This window comes from Lithobates pipiens, unplaced genomic scaffold (genome assembly GCF_037356315.1).
Source record: "Lithobates pipiens isolate NorthernLeopardFrog02 unplaced genomic scaffold, aLitPip1_a1.2 Scaffold_13, whole genome shotgun sequence".
NCBI lineage: Eukaryota > Metazoa > Chordata > Amphibia > Anura > Ranidae > Lithobates > Lithobates pipiens.
In genome coordinates, this window is record NW_027507718.1 from 187,321,469 (window position 1) to 187,348,368 (window position 26,900).

General features: G+C 44.4%; 1 protein-coding gene across 4 annotated transcripts in view; it reads left to right on the forward strand.

Moving 5' to 3' along the window:
- Positions 1–26,900, forward strand: part of AP3D1 (adaptor related protein complex 3 subunit delta 1) — a 167,653-nt gene that overhangs the window by 55,551 nt on the left and 85,202 nt on the right. For all 4 annotated transcript variants that reach the window (XM_077475978.1, XM_077475979.1, XM_077475980.1 and 1 more), the window contains exons 14-18: positions 34–264; positions 6,699–6,930; positions 8,957–9,102; positions 18,566–18,707; positions 19,701–19,772. In XM_077475978.1, the coding sequence (XP_077332104.1) occupies positions 34–264; positions 6,699–6,930; positions 8,957–9,102; positions 18,566–18,707; positions 19,701–19,772 (823 nt within the window). The remainder of the gene's footprint in view (positions 1–33; positions 265–6,698; positions 6,931–8,956; positions 9,103–18,565; positions 18,708–19,700; positions 19,773–26,900) is intronic.

A 26,900-nucleotide genomic window follows, 5' to 3' on the forward strand; every position in this document is an offset into this window, starting at 1 on the left:
ATGTGCGTCATCGGTCTTATCTCTTTTTTATAGGTATATTAGCATTCTGGTAGAGCTCACACGTCTGGAGGGAACACGTCATGGCCACCTTATAGCTGCTCAGATGCTTGATGTTGCCATTAGAGTGAAGGCGATTAGGAATTTTGCTGTTTCTCAGATGGCCACGTTGCTTGATAATGCCCACCTTCTAGCCAGCAACACTCAACGTAATGGAATATGTGAAGTTCTTTATGCAGCTGCTTGGATCTGTGGAGAGTTCTCAGAGTAAGATTTTTTTTTTTTTTTTGCTGGAATCAGTTGGGTTTTATTAAATTATTATTATTATTCTTATACACAATTTTATATAGCGCCAACAGTTTACGCAGCGCTTTACAATTTATAGGGGGGACAACACAATTACAGTACAGTTCAACACAAGGTACGGGAGGGCCCAACTCGTAGAGCTTACATTCTAAAGGGAGGGGGTGGTACAAAAGGAAATAGCTGCAGAAAATGATTTGATGGGGGTGGCTCGGGGACAGTTGTTAGGTGCATGTGGGATAGGCTTCCCTGAATTAATGAGTTTTCATGGATCTCCTAAAGGTGGACAGGTTAGGGGCTGATCGGATATACTGGGGCAGGGAGCTCCAGGGGATGGGAGAGGCTCTGGAGAAGTCTTGAAGGCGAGCATGGGAGGAGGTAACAAGGGAGATAGAGAGCGGGAGGTCCTAGGAGGGAGACGATTTGGGCGATTTTGTGAATGGCCTTGTATGTTATGGTTAGCATTTTTGAATTTTACACGGTGGGGTAGGGGGAGCCAGTGAAGGGAATGGCACAGAGGAGCAGCAGTCACAGATCGGTTGGTGAGGTGTATTAGTCTAGCAGCAGAATTCATAATAGACTGAAGGGGGCGATAGCCTGCGTAAGGGTAGGCCATTAAGGAGAGATTCATTTAAATGCTTTTTAAAGCGGACCTTCTGTAATTTTTTCATCTTTCCATCTATCAAATCCTCTGCCCTTGTTTTAACTTTGGATAGTAAAACATTTTTTTTTTTCCTGCCAGTAAATACCTTATACAGCCAACTTCCTTTTCTTGTCTGCTAAAAAGCCCCAGGGCCTAGGCTTATGACATCATGCACAGCACTCTCTCTCTCGCTCTTCTGAGAGTTTGCCAGTAAAGGAAATGAGGATGAGTCATAACAGGGCCAATGAGAGCTGCACAGCTGGAGGCGTGCTTTTTTGTGTGTCTGTAAATGCAGGAAGTGAAAGGACAAAAGTTTCAGCTGCCCGCAGCTAAAATGGATGGCAGACATGTTTTTATTAGAGATTATGTGAGCAGACTGCAGTTCCTCTTTAAAGGGATTTTTTTTTTTTTAAGTTTCTGTAGATGTCATAATTGTGTTAGTGTTTTTAAAACCCTTTCTCTTTCTAATTTGTAATGCTATATGTACATATACAGTATATTACCAAAAACATTGGGACACGTGACTTTACACACACATGAACTTTAATGGCATCCCAGTCTTAGTCCGTAGGGTTCAATATTGAGTTGGCTCACCCTTTGCAGCTATAACAGCTTCATCTCTTCTGGGAAGGCTGTCCACAAAGTTTAGGAGTGTGTCTATGGGAAAGTTTGTAATTCTTCCAGAAGCGCATATTTAGGCACAAATATGGACAAGAAGGCCTGGCTTGCAGTCTGTTCTCTAATTCATCCCAAAGGTGTTCTTTGGGTTGGGGTCAGGCCACCCCAAACTCGCTCATCCATGTCTTTTATTTACCTTGCTTTGTGTACTGGTGCGCAGTCATGTTGGAACAGGAAGGGACCATCGTTCCAAACTGTTTCCACAAAGTTAGGAACATGAAATTGTCCAAAATGTCTTGGTATGCTGACACCTTAGGAGTGCCTTTGGAACTAAGGAACCAAGCCCAACCCCTGAAAAACAACCTCACAACATAATCCCCCCCTTCCACCAAATGATTGGGACCAGTGCACAAAGGTCCATAAAGACGAGGATGAGAGTTTGGGGTGAACAAACTTGACTTGCCTGCACAGAGTCCTGACATCAACCTGATGGAACACCATATATATATATATATATATATATATATATATATATATATATATATATATATATATATATATATATATATATATATATAGTGCACCGAATGGAAATTTTGGTATCGAAAATGCAAGATGCACTTAGCCGAAAACCAAAAGTGACATTTTATATATATATCCAATTGTATTATATTCAACTTTTTAATTATTATCATCAATTTAACCACTTAAGCCCCAGACCATTTTGCTGGCTAAAGACCAGAGCACTTTTTGCGATTCGGCACTGCGTCTCTTTAACTGACAATTGCGCGGTCCTGCAATCTGGCTCCCAAACTAATTTGACGTCCTTTTTTCCCTACAAATAGAGCTTTCTTTTGGTGGTATTTGATCACCCCTGCGGTTTTTAATTTTTGCGCTATAAACAAAAAAGGGCGACACTTTTTTGAAAAATAATAAAAATGATTTTTTACATTTTGCTATAATATCCCCCAAAAATATAATATATAAAATATATAAAAAAAGTTTTTTGCCTCAGTTTAGGCTGATACGTGTTCTACATATTTTTGGGAAAAACAAATCGCAATAAGCGTTTGCTTTGCGCAAAAGTTATAGCGTTTATAGGGGATAGTTTTATGGCATTTTTATTATTATTTTTTTTTTTTTACTAGTAATGGCGGTGATCAGCGTTTATCGTGACTGCGACCATTATGACGGACACATCAGACATTTTTGACACATTTTTAGGACCAGTGCTATACAAATATGTAAATGACACTGGCAGTAAAAGGGTTAACCACTAGGGGACAGTGTAGAGGTTAAGTATGTCCTGGGGATTGATTCTAACTGTGGGGGGGCGTGGCTGTGTGGCACGTCACTGATCTCTGCTCCCAATTACAGCGAGTACATGCTTGTTTACATTAATATCTCCCCGTTCTTCCTTTCCGTGAGACGATTGCGGGTATCCGACTCACGGAGCTAACCGCGGGCGCACACCCGTAGGCCGCCTCTTTAAAGGGCAACATACAGGTACGTTACTTTGCCTGTACGTGCCCTTCGGCCGCAGTATAACTGCATGAGGCAGTCGGCAAGCGGTTAAATGAATATAAATTTATCGTGGGCATCTATTGAGACCTTTTTAGTGCAAGAAAAGCTGAAGAAAAATGCAGTCTGCAGTCTTTGACCATTTCCTGTATTATGTCTGCAATCTCTTACTTAAACACACTGCTAATAGTATTAGCAAAATTTACATTTGGTGCACCTCTAGCAGAATGGTACAGGAGATGGTCAGAGAGTGCTGACATGATACAAGAGATTAATGCAGCCTCAACAGAGCCCATGTGATGCAGCCTATCAGTGCCCATGCAGTTTCACCAGAGCCTATGAGTGCCTGGTAGTGCGATCTCATGTGTCACGGAGCTGGATTAAATCTCTGGGCGGCTGCTGTAACAATGTCCTGCCTTTTAGACCAGCATTGGATCAGTGTGCCGCCTATCACTGTTACAAATGGCCATCCAGCGATTCAACGTGAGTTTGCTGTGTCAGGAGGACAGTTGCCATGAGAGGGAAACGGAAGGGAGGACTGTGACGGGCATGCCAGTTGGACTAGTGTGGCATTGTGAGCCCCCCCCTTTTTCGGCTCTATTATCTGCATTTTTCTTCATTCAAACGATAATTTTTGGGGACAAAATTTTGGTGTACCACTAATATTAAAACTTCAACACAATTTATCAATAGTTTTTAGAGTCCAAAATTGTCTGTGTCCCAATATCCATAAAAAAGCTTTACGCCACAAAAGTGCTCCGTGCGCTTAAATGGTTCAGATTGTTAAAGCAACACCCAGTGTCCTGCACCTTTTTAAGGGCAAAATTTGCTCGCCCCTAGTGCAAGAAATAAACAATACTTTGAGAGATGGCCACATACAGACCAGTCCTTGACGGATCAGATGTTCTATACCAGATCTCTTCTCCTGCCACCCAAGGATTAAAACCTCCAGTCTTCCAATGATATCACCCTCCCTTCACAGAACTCCATCTCGGAGCATAGTGTGGCTCCACATAGCATGAAAATGCTTAACTTTTATTCAATGAAAGTACTTGCATTACACGAAGGGCAGAGCCACGCTTTGAGTGACATCATCCATATCACATGCTGTTATTCCCTAATGTCGGCACTCTTTAATGTAAGTGCCTCGGCTTTTATAAAATATTTTAAGCATTTTTCATGCTATGTGGAACCTCGCTTTGTTCTCTCATGGAGTCATGTAAAGGATATATGGTATTGTTGGAAGAGCAAAGGTTTTAACCCTTGGATGGCAGGAGGAGAGAAATGGTAAAGAATATCTGATCTGTCAAGCACTGGTCTGCATATGTCTCCATCTCCCAAAGTATTGTTGTTTTTCTTATATTGGGGTGTAAGTAATTTTGACCCTAAACGTGAAAGACACTGGGTGTTGCTTTAAGACTTTGAACATTCAGCACTTTTGTGTAAAGATACATGGAGGTTTTTTTTTGCAAGAGGGTTCTGCTCTCAGGATTGCTGCCTGCACTGTAGCCACTGTGGCTCCTTCTGCAGCTTCTGGATCAGTTGATTCCTTGACTGGGCTGAGCCCTTGGGCGCTGGTACTTGGACCTTACATAGGTGAAGATGCAGGACAGCCTTTAGTGTTGCTTCAGGCACTGGATCCTGTGTGGGAGCTCACCTTAGTATGGGGTGCATTACGTTGCGTTAGCTTCAGGGTGATTTACAGCTCCAGTGCCGGCAGATCCCTGTCTCATATCTTGTATTGTATCCGAAGTACAAAGTCAGCTGCCAGTGTTTGTGCCCTTTAAATCTGCCACTGTGCGATGGTTTCCCTATACTTTGTTCATCCAGGAACAGGGGCTGTGACATTTTAAACGGGTTTGAGGCAATGGATGGTAGCTCTTGGACATATGTAATATTTGGCACCATTTTTCACCTGTCTGGCACAAGCCTCTTGCATTTAGTGCTACTGCCTTTGTCTCAGCTTCTTCACTAAGCAAAGTAAATGGTACAATAAATATTATTGTACCTATGTATTAACTTGTCTATTCCCCTAGTTAGCTAGTCTATAAAAAAAAATCTGACCAAATGTTACTATTGCTATCACAATAATACAATGTTGACTATGAAACCAAGCACACGGCTTAATAACAAAGTCTTATTTATTTCCCAAGAAAATAGGAATACACTAACACTAAGCAATGTGCATGCCCTATTCCTTCTCTGGGCAGGCTTTCTCTTAAAGCACAGCGGTCTCTGAACATCTGCCTGGGTTCAGCCTACATTGCCTGGCTCTGAAGACGTAACCCTTCCATCTCCACATTAGCAGAGGTCATAAGTACACCTCTGATCAAACTTTTACACCTTGCATGTCAGATAACAAGCACTGGGGTATGGGGTCAGGTCTAGCTTCTTCTTCTTTTTTTATTTTTTTTTATTTTTTTTCTGTCACTTTTCTGTTTTCTCTCTGTTTGGGTAGTTGCCTCCAGTCTGACTTTCTTCCTTCCTCTGGTGACTTTGCTCATCCTTTGGGAGCTCAGCTGCCTTCATCATATATCTAGGGAGGCGTTTACTGACACAATGGTTGAGTTCATGAGCATAACTTTTGCCATGGTCTAAGAATTAACTCCCGTGTCTTATGATGATGGTGGTGGTCTTTCTTTCCTTCCGTTAGGAGTAAAACAACATTTTACCCTTAGGCTGGCCATACATTTATACATTTTGTATGCAATCAGCAAGGCCCTTGAATACTACATAGTTAAAGGTAAATCTAAAGAAAATTGAATTAAAAAAAAAGTATGATGTGGGGTATGTGTGTGTGTGTGTATATGTGTGTATATATGTGTGTGTGTGTGTGTGTATGTGTATATATATAATTTATATTATAATTTTCTATTTGGACTCCTTTCTGTTGCTGAGCAGGTGTTAGTTGGGATAGGTTATAGCATTACACTGCTGGCCATCAATGTTCTATATGCCTAATCTCCATTTCTACTATTTTTTTTTTTTTCAGCAGTGTATATGTGCTGGCAAAATTAAAACAGTAATATCTTAAACCTAGCTGTTCAGTTGCTGCTTTTGGGTTTTTACAAAGGCTGCATGTATTCCTAAAAAGGTCTTTAAAGTGGAAGTAAACCCTTCTTTTGATCTTTTACCTACAGGCAAGCCTATAATAAGGCTTCCCTGTAGGTACAGTGAATATCTCCTAAATCACGGTTTGGGAGATTTTCACACTGTATGCAGCCGGTGACGTCCCCAGTGTATGCGCAGTGGATGCTCTGAAGGTAAGGGAGTGACGTTATGGCGGCACGCATGCCTTTTGAAGGGAAGGGAGCGGAGAAGCCAATAGCACGGCCGGAGGACACAAACCTGGAAGGAAGACCATATGAAGAGGAAAGCCCCTTCAGCGGTGACGGCGTGCTGCTGGAGGGCTTCATTCTGAAGTAAGTATTTCATAATGTGCTAGTATGCGATGTAAACAAAAAATGCGATTTACTACCACTTTAGTTTTTCAAAGGGTATACCTTGTTTATCTTATTTAAAACTCTTCAGTGGAGTCTTATCCTTTTTTTTTATTTATTTATTTTTTTTTCTTTTTTATATTCTCTGATTTGTTTTTATTATCTTCCTTTTCCAGGCACTTGACAGAACCTCACCAGACACTGGAAGCTATGTTGAGGCCAAAGGTCACTACTCTGCCTGGTCATATTCAGGCGGTTTATGTACAGAATGTGGTCAAGTTATATTCTGGTATCCTCCAGCGCAAAGAAGGGGAAGGAGATCATCAAGCAGCAGAGGAGATAACACAACTTATGGTTGAGAGGCTTCCCCAGTTTGTGCAGAGCGCTGACTTGGAAGTTCAGGAACGGGTAATCTATTTTAATTTTGGTTGGCAAGTTTCTTTATCTAATGCTGATCTTAAAGTCTGAAATTAGATTTCAGCTACACAAAAGAGCAGTATTTTCACTTGGCCTTTAATGCATTATTGTCATAGAACATTGAATTACAATGGATTTATTTTATATTATTTGACACTGATCATCCAGAAACAACTTTTTAGGTCAAACTGAAAGCAGATTTTTATTTAAATTAATTACAGTGCTAAAGAGAAAAATAAGTGACTGCATAAGTTCACTTAAAGTTACTTTATCATGACGACACATCAATGGTGCTGCCAATTTTTCTTTATTGTACATCCCAGGACACAGAGTATCTTCATCTCCATTATGATAGGGCTATGCTGCCACTTGCAGGTGATTAGACACTGGCAAAAAAAGACTGGAATCCCTTCCCAGGTATAACCTATCCCAGCTAGTCACAGCTTTCATATATTGCTAGCATCTGTGCAGTCTGCACAAGTTTTTTTCTTTTTTTTTTTTTTCTTTTTTTTCTTTTTTTTTTAAAGTTTATTCAGAAGATTCTCTGTGATTGGCCCTCTTGATCACGACGGCCATGTCCAATCACAGCTGTCGTTGCTAGGCAATTGGCTCTGCTCTCCTCACACAGAAGTTGTCGGTGAGGAGAGCGGATCGCTGCAGCTGGCCGGTGATCAGTGAGTATAAGCTGTGTGTTTTTTTTTTTTTTTTTTTTTTTTTACTCACTGATCACCAACCTAGTGTCACCACACAATGTAAAACACACATGTCCCCAATTAATAACACCTGTCCCCCACATATGTCCCAGTAAAATCACATGTCCGTGATCATTTGCATGCATCTGTCCATGATCACACAAACCAATTATTATACACTTAGTAACACTTAACACACTTAATGTTTTTTTTTTTTTTTTTTTACTTATATCGCAAAAGTTGTGAATAAATACGTACCACCAAAAGAAAGCTCTATTTGTGTGAACAAAATTATAAAAATTTCATATGGGTATAGAATCGCAATTGTCAGTGAAAATGCCCAGTATTGGTGTGGTTAATTGCAGCTGATTTGGGAATGCTATATAGCACATGTCCACACCTGTACTGTTGACAGGCCATATCTCAGCTGTGGCGGGGAGGAGGGAAGAACCTGAACATAGCTACCCTTGCTCAGAACTGTGAGGACCTGACACCTTAGTGCTTAGACTTTGCGGAAGTTGAGCATTGAATTTACAATTATGGAAACTACTGTGCAACTCGGCCTGGATGGGTCTGGCATTGCAGCCCTCCTTGGATCAGGAATCTTTAACTGGTTAAATGACAATAAATAAATGGGCACAAATGCCTAGTGCATAATCTACAGCACTAACTACTTACTAAAAGGTGAAAGATACTAATTATACTCGCAAATTAGTAGTGAATGGTAATGTATCATAGATTCAGAAACCCAAAATATACCATCCAACCTCGGAGGTCTAAATATATGAAACAAGGGGACCAACCCTCTTCTTCAGAGTAATAACTACTCTACTGTCACTATTGGTTTTTGTATGTATAATTTGTATCTTTCTCCTTTTAATAAAATGCTGTAGATGGTGCACTAGGCATTAGCAGCTTTTTGTTTTTTGTTGTTTGTGTAGCTCCCTTTGCAATATATCCCCTGGGTATCAATTCCATTTTGCTGTGACTTCTTCCACTTTTGTGGTCTTTCCACTACCCCTGGGACACCTTCTTCTGTTTTCTTTGTGTCACAGGAGGAATTCTCATCTGCTGTTGCTGGATTGAGTATAAGGGTATAAGGTAGTTGGCAGGTGGATTTTACACAGACCCTTCCTTACCATAACCTGAGAGTATGCTGCCATGCCCCCTGGAAACCCTCTGCTACATAGTTTGGCTTTAAATCATATTATTTGTTGCCGTTTCTTTCACACAAGCTAAAAGTAAAGATTTTCACCATTACATGTCTTAAATGCAAACCTTTGCTTTTGTTTTCTGATGGTCTGTCTTGGTTTGTGTATTTGCAGGCTTCTTGTATTCTGCAGCTCATGAAATATATCCTGAAGTTGCAAACAAAGGAGGTTCCAGTAGCTGAGGAGGTGATGGCTTTATTTGCTGGAGAACTGAATCCTGTTGCTCCAAAAGCCCAGAAGAAAGTCCCTATTCCCGAAGGGTATGTGACCCATCCCCCCCCCCCCCCCCCCCCCCCGATTAAGATTATTACTCAGTAGCACACCCTTTACTCAGTGTTCAGTTATAATATTTATGATGTTTCATGCAGCCAGCTCCTGAAATTAGTAAAAATCTGCATTTATGAGTGGGGGATTTAAAAAAAAAAAATGGTTTTGCTGCATCAAATGCAGTACTCCAACCACTGCAAAATCCAGAGAGAATCAGCACACGTTATGACACTGCTTAAAGTAGTTCTAAACCATAAACCTTTTTACCTTCATGCCTTCCTTACATTAAGGTAAAAAAATGTTTAGGTATTGGCCCCTTATACATACATGAGCTCTCATTCAATCTAGCACTGTGCATGTCTTCAGCTCTTCTCTACCCTCACTTCTGAGTCTCACAGGCTTTGCTGAGGCAGTAGTAGTCATTGGTTCCCACTGCTGTCAAAGCCAGTGAACAGAACAAGGCAGAGTCCTGCTTTTTGTGTTCAATGCCAGCTGCATGAGTGCCCCCATGGGAAGCAGCTTCCTATTGGGGGCTTTGGGCAGAAAGGAGCCAGGATCACCAGCAGGGGACCTAAGAAGAGGAGATTCAGGACTGCTCTATGCAATTCTTTTGCACAGAGCAGGTAAGTATAGACATGTATGTTTGTTTGTGGTCTTATATTCACCGACCGACACAGCTCCTCTCTGTAACAAATGGGTTGTTAGTCTTATCACTAGGATACTAGGCATAGTTGTAACACAACACTCAAAACTCTTACTTCCGTCTGCGGGGTGGTCCCTCAGGCTACAACCCTCCATCCTGCCAAGAAGCATCAGTTTTACTTTGCCTAGTAAAGGAGAAGGACTTAGGAACTCTGCGGGCCCATTGGCCCGTGCTTTTTTTTTTTACGCAGAAGCTTGGGTTTTCGCGCAAGATGAATGATCCTGTGATCTACTATCAACAGCCAGCTGGGTGACAGGCTGGATACCCTTATCCTTGTAGTCTCCCCGGTCCGGCTATTGAGCATGTGCAAGTCGCAGCTACGGCTCGGCAGGCCACGACATACCTCAGCTCCAGAGGTGGTTGTGAGCTTTTATGCTCCGGGGCGTACATATGACCGGGCTACTGATGTCTGCGTCACAGTATGCCGAGGCCAGTAGATACCCTGTACCGATCAGGTGTAGATCTACAATGTTATGTCTCCCAGCTTCAGGACTGGTAAGTACAGCTCTCCCTGCCCCGGCGGGGTTGAACAGCTGGGCATTCCCTGGGAGGTCGATTTGGGGGGTCCCTCACCTCCCTCTCTTCTCTCCCCTGTCCCTATCTTCCCTCCCCTCCCCCTCCCTGGGGGCATGCTGCATGTGGTACTGAGCGGTGTGTGTGTGTGTGTGTGTGTGTGTGTGTGTGTAAGATCCTTGAGGGCTCTCACCTGGGATAGGGGATTGGCTAGCTGGTGGTGCCTGGATCCTGTGTGTTAAGCTACTGGGAGGTGTCTGTGAGGGTCTGGCTGTGTCTTCGGTGTGTCTGCCACACTTCTGTCTCTGTCCCTCATGGAAGCTGGCCGGCAGCCAATTTAGGTGTGGGCAAGGGCAGTAGGTCTTCTGGGCTTTGAGCGGCCATTTTCCCAGTGCTTCCCTATTCAGGACACTGGTGGCCATTTTTTAGAACCCTGAGCACGTTTCAGTGTTCAGCAGCAGCTACATGTTCTTTCAGCTTCCTGTCTGTTTTACTGGACGCTGGCCGGCCGTTTTAAGTCTGAGCGTGTTTTTCAGATCGTTTTAGCGATCGTTCTGAAGGACTGCCACCAGTTAGGATTTCCTCTGCACCTGGGAGCTCTAGGGGTCTACAAGCACTGCTGTGAACAGCACAGAACTCCTTGGGGTGGTGAGTCCGGTGGGTTAGAGCCCCTCAGTCAGCAGCAGCAAGGAGGGTGGGACTGTGACTGTCCGATCGTACGACCGGCCACCGACAGTTTTCTGCTATCTCTGCATCTGGGAGCTCTGGGGGCCACCAGGCATTGCGGTAATACAGTGCGGAACGGCCCAGGGTGGGGAGTCCAGCGGGTTAGAGCCCCTCAGCCAGTGGCAGCAGGAGGGTGGGACTGTCACTGTCCTAAGTCCCCTTCGGGTGGCAGACAGGGTAGGGTCAGCATGGCTTCAGAAACTGGTGTTTCTTCTCCCGAAATCCAGGCAATTGCAACCGGGTCACCTGTGGACTGCGCAGTCCCCATGGACACACTGATGGCGGTCCTCAATTTGTATGTTGCCAAGACGGAAGCGGTGCTTGGGAAGAAATGCTAAAGCTAAAAAGCAGCCCCTGCCCCCCGTCCTCTGGGGAGAGCTCTGACACAGACTCGGGTCCTGCTGGGGCTGGCAACCCCTGCTTTGTCTTGTCAGACGACGCTGATTAGGACCATTTGGATAGTGAGGATGAGTCTGGGTCCGGGCGCAGAAAAAAGCGCTTGTTGGAACACTTATCACAGCTGTGCAAGATACCCTGAAGATTCAGGAGCCAGCGGATCCCTCTGCTGATGTACCGGCCCCTTTTGGATCCCGCAAGCCAGCACGTTCACCTAAGTTGTTCCGGTATCTGACTTATTTTGACAAGTTCATTTACAAGGAATGAGGTCGCCTGCAACTGACCTTTTCGGTCCCCAAAAACATGGCGGTGCGTTACCCCTTTTGAGGAAAGCCTTCTCAAAAAGTGGTCGGCTCCTCTGGTCGTGGACCCTACAGTATCCAGGTTAAATAAAGTAACCACGATCCCAGTTGAGGGGACTCCTGCATTCAAGGATCCCACGGACAAGAAGGCCGAGGCAGTGGCTCGTTCCTTGTTTACAGTTGTGGGGTCTGCCGTGCCACCTGTACTGGCATCCGCACTGGTGTCAGACACACTGGTGTCAGACACTGAGTGGGCAAAACTTTTGCACCACGAATTGGCAGAACAGGCTTCCCCTGTCTGCGTGGAACTAGCAGACCAACTAGTGCAAGGCCTTAAGTACGTCTGTGACACGGCCCTGGATACTCTCCCTCTGTTATTCAGGGCTTCAGTGTCAGCTGTGGTGCTGAGGCACCTAATTTGGCTAAAATGCTGCTCTGCTGACCAGGCATCCAAAAAAGCCTTGACACATCTTCTTCCCTTCCTTAGCGACCGGCTCTTTAAAGCCTCATTAGATGACATTATTAAAAATGCCACCGGTGGTAAGAGTACCCTACTCCCACTGGCCAGGAAGGCTAAGGAGCCACGCCGTAGGCAAGGGCCCTCTTTTTCCGCTCAAAAGCGGCTTTTTTGTCCACCTGGAGCTTCGACAAAGCATCCCCAGCCCCACAGGGACGCCCACAGACGGTCAAAAACGTCCCTGGAACCGCAAGCCTAACAAGCCTGTGAATTAAAGTGCTACCGCATGAAGGTTTTCCCCCACCCATGTCTCGGGTGGGGGGTCGCCTTCTGAAGTTTGCAGCCTGGTGGACCTCCTGGTTATCCGACCAATGGGTCTGCTATCTGATTTCCACAGGCTACAAGATAGTTTCTTTCTGGCTGCCAAACAGATACATTCCCTCCAGCATCCCTGTATCCCCGGCTCGCCCAGAGGCCCTCTTGGGGGCGGTAAGGGATTTGCGGAATCGCCGGGTGATTGTACCGGTTCTGGACTCGGAATCCTTCCAGTAATTCTACTCAAATCTGTTTGTGGTTCCCAAGAAGGAAGGGGTACGTCCGATCTTGGACCTAAAAGCCCTCAATCACTTTGTGAAAGTGCAGAGGTTCAGAATGGAATCAGTTTGCTCAGTAGTTGCTGCTCTCCATCAAGGGGACTCCCTGGCGTCCTTAGACATCCAGGATGCGTAACTGCACATACCCATTTGCCTTCAGCATCAAAAGTTTCTGTGATTTGCAGTCGGGAAAGCCCACTACCAGTTTGTGGCTCTTCCTTTTGGTCTGGCATCGGCCCCCCGAGTCTTTACCAAGGTACTGGCTCCAGTTTTGGCATTGCTGCGGCAACCTAGACGATCTCCTGAGGGCATATTCCGCCTCAGAATTAGGGGAGGATGTGGCGATCACCATGCAGACCTTGCAAGAATTTGAGTGGCTGTTGAACCCCAAAAAGTGGGCGATTGTGCCGACCCAGCGTCTGGAGTACCTAGGCTTGCTGTTGGACTCCAGGGCAGCGAGAGTTTTTCTACCTTAAGACAAATTGCAGACTCTCAGATCCGCGGTAAAACTGCTGATGAACCGCAAGTGGTCGTCGCTCTGCTTTTGCATGCAAGTACTGGGGCAGTACCTTATGCCCAGTTCCACATCAGAGTCCTGCAGAAGGAGATTTTGACAAAATGGGACAAATCTCAGTTGTCCCTGGATCGACAGATCCAGGTGAGCCAGTCAGTCAGAGACTCGCTGATTTCTTGGTTGAGATCCCCCGGTGATTCAGTCCTGAAAATCATTCCTTCCTCTGAAATGGACAGTGATCACTACGGATGCCAGTCCATCCGGCTGGAGTGGAGTGATGGGGGTTCAGTCGGCTCAGGGCCTCTGGTCGAGGAAAGAATCAGAGTTGCTGATCAATCTGCTCGAATTGAGAGCGTTCAGGCTGTGCCTCTACGCATGGTCGATGAGACTTCAAGGGCGTCCGGTCAGGATACAGTCAGACAACGCCACGGCCTGGGGCATACGTCAATCACCAAGGGGGAACAAGAAGCTCAGCCGCTGCACGGGAGGTTGCTCACATACTTCGGTGGTCAGAGCGACACGTTTCGGCCCTGTCAGCCATTTACATCCCGGGAGTAGAGAACTGGCAGGCAGACTATCTTGAGTTGACAGATGCCGGACCCAGGGGAATGGGCATTGCATCTGGAGATATTCAGGTTGCTGTGCCTGAAGTGGGGCACGCCAGACATGGGTCTACTAGCCTCCCGTCTTAATCGGAAGGTGCCAAGATCCTTGTCCAGGACAAGAGATCCGTGGGCTGTCGCGTCAGACGCGCTGTTGGCTCTGTGGGGTCAGTACCAGCTGATCTACGCCTTTCCTCCACTGAAACTTACCATGTCTGCTTCGCAGAGTGGGAGCCGAGGGGATCCCAGTGACACTGTTTGCCCCAGATTGGCCTCTGCATCCTTGGTACACAGACCTGGTGCGTCTGGTGGCAGACGCTCCCTGGCAACTGCCGTTGCGAGAAGACCTTCTGTCTCAAGGTCCGATTCTCCATCCTGTTTTACCATCGCTGGCTTTAACTGCATGGCTATTAAGAGCCAGGTGTTGAGGAACCGGGGTCTGTCGGACTTTGTGATTCCAACTATGTTGAGAGCATGGAAATCTTCTCTGAAGATATACCATCCTACCTGGAAGGCCTACATCTCTCTGTGCGAGGAGAAAGGATGGCATCCGCACTCCTTTTCCATATCTAGGTTCCTGCTGTTTCTCCAGCAAGGAGTAGACCAGAGATTAGCATTGAGCACCATCAAAGGGCAAATTTCAGCCTTGGCTGTCTTTTTTTTCAACGGCCCCTGGCATCGCACTCCTTAGTGAGTACCTTCGTTCTTTCAGGGGGTGCGACATGTAGTCCCTCCGGTGTGTCCACCGTTACCCCCATGGGATTTGAACCTGGTGTTGTCAGCGCTTCAAAAAACACTGTTTGAAAACATCAGGGAGATTCCCCTGTTGATCCTTTCCCAGAAAGTGGTCTTTCTAGTGGCCATCACATCGGCCAGGAGGGTTTTGGAACTGCCGGCCTTGTCCTGCAAGTCGCCCTATCTGGTTATCCACAGGGATAAGGTGGTGTTGCGTCCGCAACCGTCTTTTTTTTAACAAAAGTGGTCTTGGCTTTTCATATCAACGAGGACGCTGTATTTCCATCTCTGTGTCCTAAGCCGAAGCACCCTAAGGAGGTGGCCCTTCACGCTCCTGACGTGGTTAGGGCTCTGAAGGTTTATATGTCTGCCACTGCTCCCTTTCGGAAGTCACACTCACTGTTTGTTTCGGGTGGCTGGTCCAAAGAAAGGCATGGCAGTCTCGTCTGCCACCATTTCCAGGTGGATCAGACAGGTTGTAGTACAAGCCTACGCCTTGAAGGGGCAGGTGCCCCCCTTTCCGATCACGGCCCACTCCACATGGGCAGTCGTAACGTCTTGGGCTTTCTGACACCAAGCGTCGGTCGCTCAGTTGTGTAAGGCGCGACCTGGTTGTCTGTCCACGCGTTTACCAAGTTCTACAAGGTAGACGTCAGTGCATTGGCTGATGCCTGTTTGCTGCAAAGTTTTGCAGGTGGCCGTTGTCATTGAATATGCTGATATTTTTCTCCTGGTTTTTCGAAAAAAACGCAGTACTATTATGTTAATGCTCTGTTGCATTACTTCCGCAGTTTGGTGCGGTCTTGGTGATGACTCCTGTTGAGGATGCCCTGTATTTTTGTGGTGGTTTTCCACGCACTGCTGTTTTTTTGTGGGTATAGTTTCACTAGTTCCCACTTGCCATGGTGGATGACATTTTTATACTGTTTTTTTTTTTCCCCACCCCTCGTTTTGGCACCGCTTGTGGACGTCCCATTTGTTACAGAGAGGAGCTGTGTCGGTCGGTGAATATAAGAGAAAATAGGATTTTTTTTGTACTCACCGTAAAATCCTTTTCTCTGTAATTCACCGACCGACACAGCACCCGCCCCTCCTTTTTATATTTATGTTATACTGCTTGTTGACGTACTGATGCTGCTTGGCAGGGTGGAGGGTTGGATCCTGAGGGACCGCCCCCCTGGGCGGAACTAAGAGTTCTGAGTGTTGTGTTACAACTATGCCTAGTATTCTCCTAGTGATAAGGCTTACAGCCCATTTGTTACAGAGAGGAGCTGTGTCGGTCGGTGAATTACAGAGAAAAGGATTTTATGGTGAGTACAAAAAATCCTATTTTTTTTTTTATTATCATTTTCTTTTACAACCACTTTAAAGTTGTGTATCCAAACAACCAAAAATCAATAAGGGCCTGTGTAGAACAGGCTTTTGTCTGCATCAGAAGGGTTTTGTTTGGCATTCCTATGGAAGTCTGCTTGAGGCAGGTTAGCTGCAGGTCAGATGCCTGTCGGTAGATTCTGAATGATCTCAGAAGCATCTCAAACCGATTCCATCTGCACAGGCCCCAAATTGAATTTACAGAGGTGTACAGGATGCAGGCATGAAACTGCTGCAGCAGGTGCTGCTAAAATAAAAAATTTAGATATTGTGCATAAACTCAGCTCAACTTGTAAAACTTCAGAAAAATAGAAACCTCTCCTGCCAACACCCCAGTCAGCTACACACACTGCCCCAGAGCTAGAATTTTCCAGTATATCACAACACTGTGACATATATTTCACGATTTCCCCTTCATCAAAATCTATGAATCTTTTTTTTTTTTTATATTTGAAATATATGAATGTTGAAATATTTCATATAATGATAGTCTTCTTTGTAAAATCCTCTACACGGCCTAGTGTTGAAAAATAAATTCATAAGCGAGTCATTCTCTTTCAAAACAGTTTGTCAGAGGTTTTAACCCAACATGACCACCCAAAAAGGGTTGGCTATTGCTATATGTTCTTTAGATAACCCATAATGCTCCTGGAAACTTATATGTTTTAATTGTTTTATCTATCTTGTAGTTCTGTTGCTTAATGATTGAATATATATATATATATATATATATATATATATATATATATATATATATATATATATATATATATACTGTGTGTGTGTGTGTGTGTATGTTCTATTGCAACCAGAATGAAAAGGTGGGGGGAGAAAGCTTGTATTTTTCTAATTTGGATGTATTAAAGAAAAACTTCAGGAAAACAATGTTTTTAAAATTTGCAAGCACACAAGGAGTCGAGTGATCCACGGAATATCCAATTGCCTCTCGGGGGATCCGGAAGTCATTTTTTCCTCTCGTGCAGCAAATTGGGTCATGTATTGCTGGGGTTGTTTGCCTTCCTCTGGATCAACTGTGGATATAGGATTGCATTAATTTTTGTTTTGTTTTTTTCGTATTTAGTTTTTTTTTTTTCATTTTTCCTAGTTGAACTAGATGGCCTTTGTAACTTTATTATTTTTTTTTTTTTAATTATTTTTTTTTTTTCAACCAGACTATGCAATCGCAATAAGTTTTGTATACCTGCTCCCGGATTTTTTTTTTCTACTGCTTCACTGAATACTGACAGTCAATGAGGTATCTCTATTTCTGGTGCTCCCACACCCTGACTTCAGGTGTCCTACACAACAGCCATAGGGTTGTTCGCAGGTGCTGTGGCCACCCCTTCTCTCCCCTGCCTAATTACAGTAAGCTCTGCATTCTATAAATGCATTTACAAAACTTTCTGTAAATGGGTAGGGGAGAAGAAAGGCTGTTTAGAGCTGCTACAGCGTAGGAAAGATGTATCTCCTTTCAGCGCCATAGTAGTATAGTGTAAGCTATGCTGTCCACACTTGGTGAACCAGTCATTTCCTAACAAAAGAGAGATCCAAGAAGTAACATTCATTTCTTTGTACCCAGTTCCTTTTGTGCCAGCAGATTTTAAAAGGCTTTTTTTTCCCTGGAGTTTAACCACTTCAGCCCCGGAAGGATTTACCCCGTTCCTGATACGAGCAATTTTTGCGATTCGGCACTGCGTCACAATTGCACGGGCATGCAACGTTGTACCCAAACAAAATTGACGTCCTTTTTGTTTTTCCACAAATAGGGATTTCGTTAGGTGGTATTTGGTCACCTCTGTGTTTTTTGCGCTATATACAAAGGTACTGACAATTTTGGGGGAAAAAATCATATTTTTTTAACTTTTTGCTATAATATCCCCAAAAATATATAAAAAAAACACATTTCTTCCACAGTTTAGACCGATGTGTGTTCTTCTACATCTATTTGTTAAAAATCGCAATAAACCTATTTTGATTGGTTTGCGAAAAAGTTATAGTTTCTATAAAATAGGGGAAAGATTTCTGACATTTTTTATTACTTTTTTTATCACTAGTAATGATGGCTATCTGCTATTTTTCTCTGGACTGCGACATTATGGCAGACAGATCGGCCACTTTAGACACTATTTTGGGACCATTGACATTTATACACTCATCAGAGCTGCAAATAGCCACTGATTACTGTATAAATGACACTGGCAGGGAAGGGGTTAAACACTAGGGGGCGATCAAGGGGTTAAGTGTATGCCCTGGATGTGTTTTAACTGTGGTGGGGATGGGTTCAAAACATGATAGAGATCACTGCTCCTGATGGCAGGGAGCAGTAGATCCCTGTCGTGTTGCTAGACAGAACAGGGAAATTCCTTGTTTACATAGGCGTCTCACCGTTCTGCCTCTCCTCGCCGCAGGCCTCCGGTGAACATGGAGCTCCCAGGACCTGCGGGTATGTGACTTAAGGGTTACGCCCTTTTGCCTGCCCGTGCCATTTTACTGACGTAAATTGGCGGTCGGCAAGTGGTTAACATTTTCTTTTTTTCTTTGCAGCTTAGACTTGGATGCTTGGATTAATGAACCACCATCAGATAGTGAATCAGAAGATGAAAAGCCCAAAGCAATATTTCAGGATGAGAAACAGACACACGGAAAGTCTTCTCGACCAGAAATAGATGAAGAAGAGTTAGCAAGGGTACGAAAATGTACATCATCCACTTTGTTTTTATGACACTAATACCAGACAATGGCTTAATTATACAGCTTGTTTTCAGTCACAAATGTAATTTTACAAGCTCATTTAACAAAATGGCACAAGAAGCAAAGCACAATTATCCCTTATCCGGAGTGCACTGCATTTTTTTTCATTTTAACCATTTCTGGCTACTTTTTTATCATTAAAAAGGAGCTCCAGTCTCTTAAGTGAAAATGTTAACACTTATTACATTACTGTATTCAGAGTAGAAACCAAATGGTCTTTAGTGTCTGAAATGTAAGATCGTTACAATACTTCGTTAGCAAGTTTTTTTTTTTTTTTGTATATATAAACACAGGGGCCTATCGAGTCAAACCGGGACTTATAATTTCACGGGTATAAAAATGAATGCTAACATGGCTGTACTACATGCAAGTGGCAAGTCTGTCCTATTACTGATAGGCGGCGCACATATCGCGTGCCAGTACAGACACCGTTAATCAAGCTGGCAGACAACAGTGTTGGTGCGAGCATAGAACAGCGCATGGTGATTGAAGTTTCTTGTGAATGTAGGTGTAAAACCCATGGATATCTACAGAAGACTTCAAGCACAGTACGGTGTTGGGACACTCAGCCGCAGTAAGACATTTGAATGGGGTAAACGTTTTCAAACTGGCCGTACGTCCGTCAGTGACGATCCTGGTCGTGGTAGTCCCCAGTAGCATGGGAGTATGTTAAAAAAAATTAAAAATACAGCCATCAATACAGCACCACTTTGACAACCAAACGAACGATCAAATGTTGTTGCCTGGAATGCAAAGTACTCCTTTTATTAACCCATTGGAAGAATTTTGAAATGGGCACCATTTTGAATTCTCTTGACTTTTTACCATCTATTTCCTACGCTTCCAGAAACGTTTTTTTTCCTAGCTAATATTCATTCTTTTCCCATATGTGTATTTGTGTTTTTTCTTTTCTTTTTTTTCTCCACAGAGGCGCGCTGTACGTAAAGAAGAACAAGCAAACAACCCATTCTACATTAAAAGTTCACCTTCCCCTCAGAAGGTATGTAGCTTTGTCACTCAGACAGTCCTCTATGTATTTTAAATGAATATAAATTGGTGCCACAGGGGGTGCTTTGAACAAGAGCTTTCGTAATATCGTTTAACTGGTAAAAGTATCCTGATGCTGCCTGCTCTGGTACTTGTGGGCAAAAAGCTGTCAAACTTGAATTAAGATCAACATCATCAGATTATGTTTCGAAAGTCTAATCCTTTTCTTTGTGATTGGGAGAGAAAATTTCCTTTTTAATTATACATTCCACAAAACTCAGTTGTGGATCTCTTCTCATGTTTGCACTTTCTAACAGTGAAAATAATGGTATTGAAGGAGCCTCTTTGTCCCTAGAAAAATAAACATTCCTGCACAGATTGCGTCTGACCCAGATTGTCCTCCCGTAGCAGACTATGAATATACATTATTTTCTGAGCCATTTCAGTGATGCGATTTTCTTTTTAAATAAAAGTAAATGATACCAGTCTGGCTAAAGTTATTGACATAAAGATACTAAAGCGGTACTTCAGTAATTTTTTCAACTTTACATCTATTAAATCCTCTGCCTTTGTTTTAACTTTGGATAGTAAAACCTTTTTTTTTTTTCTGCCAGTAAATGCCTTATCTGCTTCCTGCCCGCTGGCCGTCATGACGTCCTTGTCTTTTGAGCGGTGATGTCTGACTGATGCCTGCGTTTACAGACATCATTCAGATATCTTCTTTCAGCCAGTGATTCCCTACACCATGGGAACAATCATAGAGGCTGTTCTTATGGCCAGCCAGAGGCAACGTCCCCTCCCGCCGCTCTCCGGTGCTTCTCCGGGCTCGATGCTGCCATCTGTGAACCAGAGAAGGGAACTGCTGGGGCCGGATGCTGACCATAGAGATTTCCAGTGGACCAGATTGTCCCCAAAGTTTGTATAATTGTTTGGAGGTCAGGCACGATGTTATGACGTCACGCCCAGCCTCTGCATTCGATAAAATGGAGCCGCCTTGGCTAGATAGCTGAGATCGTATTTCAGGCTTCCCAGCCTAGAGGTGAGATGTGGGCACTTATGGACCCCATATCTCACTGTAAAGAGAACCGATCATGCTTATTCCAATTACAAGGGAACGTTCCTTGTAATAGGAATAAAAGTGATCAAAAAAAAAAAGTGTCAAACTAGAAAAATAAAAGTAAATTTTTTTTAAAGTGCCCCTGTCCCCATGTGCTCGCACACAGAAGCATACGCAAGTCGCGTCCACATATGTAAATGGTATTCAAATCGTACATGTGAGGTATCGCCACGAACATTAGAGGGAGAGCAATAATTCTAGCCCTAAAACTCCTCTGTAACTCAAAACAGGTAACCAGTAAAACATTTTTAAATCGTCGCCTATGGGGATTTTCTCACGTACCGAAGTTTAGTGCCTTTCCACGAGTGAGTGCAATTTTGAAGCGTGACGTGTTTGGTATCTATTTACTCGGTGTAACATCTTTCACATTATGCAAAAAAATTGGGCTAAAAAAAACACGTTTGAAAAACTGCTTTAAAACATAAAAAAAGGGGAAATAATCATTTAAAAGGGGAAATAACCATGTTTTTTTTTGCTCTAAATAACTCTAGGGCTAAAAAAAAACAAAAAAATAAAAAATATATATAATGTTTCGGGGTTTAATGTAATGTTCTAGCGAAAAAAAGCTTTCTTTTTCATACATGATGGGACACAGAGTTGGGCTAATACTCATTACCTACTGGGTTATACTTCATCTCAAGGTGAATGGACACTGGTAGAATTAAGTCTTCAGACAGGAAGTGATCCCCTGTATAACCCCTCCCATACAGGAAGTACTTCAGTTTTTTTTGTTTTTTTTTACCGGTGTCTGCAGGATGGATGGCACAGTTGTTTGAGTTCTCTGAGCTCCAGGATTCTAATCCCACAAACGGTTTTAAATGAATCAAGGGATTGACCGATCAGATATATTTGACACATGCTCTATATGCTTAGATAAATCGTACCCGAGCGTCACAAAGAAGACTCGATCCTGCAAGGTTTTGCCTGTAATGCGTCCTCCGGGCGCTGAACCCTGCGAAATGGAATCCTGGACACCACAGCTCTAAGACATTCCTGCAGGGTGTTGTACAGGTCCAAGGGAGTAAACCCTGAATATGAAAAGGTTACCCAGTTCTTGAAGGTCCTCAAGTTACAGGAACCCGTCATGAAGGGTAAAGATTGGGCTCTTTGTTTCTAAGCTGCCCTGCGCCTGGACGGTTAAGTGAAACCCCCTTATCTACTTATTGTGGGATATCCCAATGATTGTAACAATCGGTCAAGATGGCTAGAGGCTGGACACCTGTATGCAGTGACTATACGGGGGAGTTTTGGGCTAGCTATGGGTGTTTGCAAAGTGTACATTTTTATTTTTATTTTTGCTTGTGTCTGGCTGCTTTTTACCGGTATGATGGTGCTCATCTGTGTGCCATTTCGCCTTGGTTTGCCTTGGCACAAGAGCGCCGCTGGGCTTATCAGTTTGTTTGGCGGCCATGGTGCACACGGCTTCGCCGCACATTTGCTGTAGCCTTTATCTGGGCATACGCAAATACGGCCATGCCTGTTCGCCGGAATCAGGCGTACGCATGCAAAGCGTTCTGGCGCACAGCCAGCTTATTTAAGCTATGTATGCCAATCGTGCAGTACTTCCAGAGGGCAGCTGTGGGGGACAGAGCAGGCTCTGAACCAGGCATTTGCAGCAGTTAATTTCTCCTTACCCGGGTCACATGAGTCACCAGGTGTTTCTTGGCAGGCTAAAGGTGCTTAGGATTGTTGCATAGGGGCTTGGTGAGCCCTAAAGGGTCTCCCTTCTGAGTTGTGTTAATACTAGACCCAGGTACTCTTTTTATGTCTTCAAAAAAAGAGGAGGGGGACTAACACTACAGGGAAGGGCACACCTATGTAATCAGTAGTTCCTGATGAATCTAGTTGTATCACTAGTGTTGTATCCCCTGAAAGACCAGAGACTTCCGGCCAATCTGAGCCGCTGCGCCTGTCTGGTATTGTGCCTACAGTCAAAGCTGCTGCTTCATCCTTGATCACCAAAGATGAACTGCCCTCGGCCCTAGCCTGGTTAGAGCACAGGATTGATGGCATGATGGCCTCCATCCTGCAGGGCGGCAAGAAGCGTGACAGATCCCCTTTTTCACCGGAGCCTCATAGTTTGGAGCAGGAATGACTTGAGGATGGGGAAGTGCTCAGGATTCTGTGGAGGGCCTGGCGGTTGAGTCTGCTTCTGAGCAATCTGGACAAGAAGATATTTAGTTGATGTATGCCTCTCAGTAGCAGAGGCTTTTGATCCTGACTCTTACCGAAATGGATCGTTCTGCCTTTAAGTTGACTCTTGCAGAGGTTATTGAGCCCCCCTTGTCCTCTTTGGGGTGCCTAAGGCCTCTTCAGGCCACACAGGTTTTCCCCTTACACCCTCTGTTGGAACAGGCAGTGTATACTGATTGGGAACATCCTGTTAGGATTTTTGTTCCTCTTTAAGAGGTTTTCCCTTTTATATTGCATGGATGAAAAGTTAAGTGGAGCATGCTGGCTGTAGATGTAGCAGTCTCTTCCTTAAACAAGAACTTAACTTGTCTGGTAGGCTTGAAAGACCCTGTTGACAAGAAATTGGAGTCATTATTAAAGGCTTTCTTTTCTTTGGCCAGTTCGGCTACTCAGCCAGCTGTTGGAGCATTTGGTATCTGCCAGTCCATGAAAGGATCAGATCAAACGGCCTGAAGAGCTTAACCGGGTGGATGATCTGGTTGACAAGAAGACTGATATTCCTTGAGCGCTGTTTTTGCTGTTGACGCCTTAAAATTATTTAGTACAGCAGGTTTCTCTTTTTGGCTCTTGTCTGTACGTATGCGCAGACTTTTGTGGCTTAAGAGTTGGTCAGCCGAGCTTCCTTTATAAAAAAAAAAGTTATTGCCAGGTTTCCTCTTTCATGGGGGAATGTTTATTTGGTGATCATTTGGATGAATATATACAAAAGATTTTCAGAGGGAAGAGTTTTCTTCTTCCTGTGGAGAAACAGGCGTCCCTCATTTAAAACCTCAGGGACTGCTTCCTCAAAGGTCTCAGCGACAAAGCAGTTCCGCCAACAGGGCACTTGGGCCAGGGGCAAGCCGCAAGGCCATGGACAGGAAAAGCCCTGGGTCCAAAACTTTTCTAAATCCAGCACCAAGCCCTCCTTTTGAGGGTGGGGGAAGGCTGCTGTACTTTGTGGACATTTGGAGAACAAAAGTTCAAGACGAGGGGATCACCTCAACTATATCCTGCGGTTACAAGCTGGAGGGGGGGGGGGGGGTTCCCCCCTCAGAGGTTTCTAAGATCCAGCGTTCCCTCGGATCCTACAAAAACAGACTTGTTTCAGGCACTTCAGCATTTAGTGCATCATGGAGTGATTGTACAGGTTCCTGTATCCGAAAGAGCGAACCTATTTACAGTTCTAAAATCAAATGGGGACGCAAGGACCTTTTTTGGACCCAAGATCCCTGAACCAGTATCTACCTGTCCAGTGCTTTAGGATGGAGTCTGTCCGCTTAATTGTAGTCTTGCTCCAGATGGGAGACTTTTTAGCCTCCATCGATATCACAGATGTGTATTTACACTTGCCTGTCTTTCAGCCTCATCAGGGGTTCCTGCGAATTGCAGTAGAGGAATGTAATTTTCTGTTTTGGGGGGATCTACCCTTCGGGCTTGCCACAGCTCCCCCAGGTGTTCACAAAGGTCCTAGCACCAGTACTGGATCTTTTAAGGGCCCAAGGGATCCTGGTGCTCAGGTATCTGGATGACCTCCCGGTCAGATCACTCATTACAGGCTCTAGAACAGAGCATAACATGCACATGCTGTATTTAAAAAGCTTAGGCTGGATCATAAATACCAAAAAGTCAGACTTGAAACCAGCTCAAAGTCTAAAGTATTTAGGTCTGATCCTATATACGTTCCAAGCAAGAGTATTCTTGCAATCCACAAGGATCTGTGCCCTGAAGCATCAGTGTGCGTCAGATAAGGGGCACTGTAAGAGTCTTCTAGGGAGGATGGTATCCTCCTTTTGAGGCAGTGCTCTATGCCCAGTTCCATTCCAGGCCTTTACAACAAGACATCTTGTTGGCTTGGAACATTAGAGGACAAGCCCTGGATTAGACCATGTTCTTATCTCCTGGGGCACGTTTAAGCCTAAACTAGTGGTAGCAGGATCAGAACCTGCGAAAGGGAAAATCCTTCTGTTAACTTGGAGAGTACTGACTACAGATGCCAGGCTTTCAGGCTGGGGAGCGTCCGTAGAAGGGCTCACAGCTCAGGGAAATGGTCAATGACAGAACAGATCCTGCCCATCAACATCCTGGAATTACAGGCAGAGTACAACTGGCCCTACGGTCCTGGGGAGTGGCGCTTCAGGACTACCTCATCGGGGTTCAGTCTGACAAAGCCGCTGAAGTGGCCTATATAAACCACCAAGGCAGTTCTAGGAGTCGCTCAGCTCTTAAGGAGGTGAACCACAAACTAGCCTGGGCAGAGGGACATGTGCCAATAATATCAGCAGTCCATATCCCTGGAGTAGAGAATTGGAAGGCAGATTATCTCAGCCGCCAACAGATCTGCCCAGGAGAATGGTCCCTACACCCAGGGGTGTTCTAGGAAATTTGCCAATGTTGGGCATGGCCAGAGGTTGACCTACTAGCATCCAGGTTCAACAACAAGCTACAGCAGTTTGTGTCCCGAACAAGGGATCATCTGGCAGTCAGAACAGATGCTCTGGTAGATCCATGGAGCCAGTACTCCCTGGTTTATGCTTTCCCTTTGATCCTTCTCCTTCCACATTTGTGGCGCAGGATTCAGGGAGAGGTAGTTTGTCATTCTTGTGGCAACAGACTGGCCCAGAAGGCCCTGATTCCTAGAGATTGTGAGACTGACAATAGACGGGACATGGACGCTTCCACATTGCTCTGATATACTGTCTTAAGGTCCTATATTCCAACCAATTTACATTCTCAAAATTTTACGGTATGGCTATTAAAGCCAGTGATTTAAAGGACTGTGGCTTCTCGGGACCAGTGGTGTCTTCCACCCTAGTGAATGCTAGAAAAGTTGTCACTAGGAAGATCTATCGTAAGGTGTGGAAGACTTATATTGCTTTTTGTGAAGCCAAAAAACGACATCTTTGGAAATAGGCGATTGGGAGAATTCTTTCTTTTCTACAGTCTGCTGTGGAAATCAGATTGGCTTTGAGTACAATTGGAGGTCAAGTTTCGGGCTCATCAGTATTCTTCCAAAGGTTTTTAGTCTCCCATTTACTGGTCCGAACCTTTATGCAGGGTTCAACTCATTTGCCTCCCCCTATTAGGTCACCTACGTGTCCTTGGGACTTAAACTTGGTGCTGTTTGTGTTTTAGACACAAGCATTTGAAATTTCATTAAACTTGCTATCATGCAAGCTAGCCTTTTTGATGGCCATCACCTCGGCTAGAACGGTATCTGAGTTAGTGGCCCTTTCGTGCAGGGTAACCATACTTGACCCTTCACCACGACAGGGTCGTGTTTCGACCTGTTCCATCCTTTTTTTCCAAAAGCGATGTCTATCTTTTATTTAAATCGTAACATTATTTTTCCTTATTTTTTTTTTTTTTCTCTCTCAGCCTTGTTTGGCGAAAGAGAGGCGACTGCGTCGTTTGGATGCTGTCCGGCAGTCTAGGTTTATTTGTCTAGATCTGCAGAGATCCCAGGATCAGACTAGTTTTTTGTTTTACCAAAAGGACCCAAGAATGGGCAGGCAGCTTCCAGTGCTTCCATTGCCATTTGGGTCCACCAATTGGTCATTCAGGCCTATAGTCTGAAATGTAAAGCTCCTCCTTTTAGGGAGAGAGCTCATTCTACCAAGGGTGTAGGAATCTACTGGGCTTTTTGCCATCCGGTGTCTGTGGCTCTGATTTGTAAGGCTGCTACCTGATATTCTGTGCATACGTTCACAACATTTTATCGAGTGCATGTTCAAGCAGCCAAGGATTCTGCTTTCGGGCGCAGTGTACTGCAGGCTGCCATATAAGGTCAGATGGCTATTGTTTGGCAGGGTGTCTCCCTCCCCTCAAGGCTATTGCTCTGGGATGTTCCAG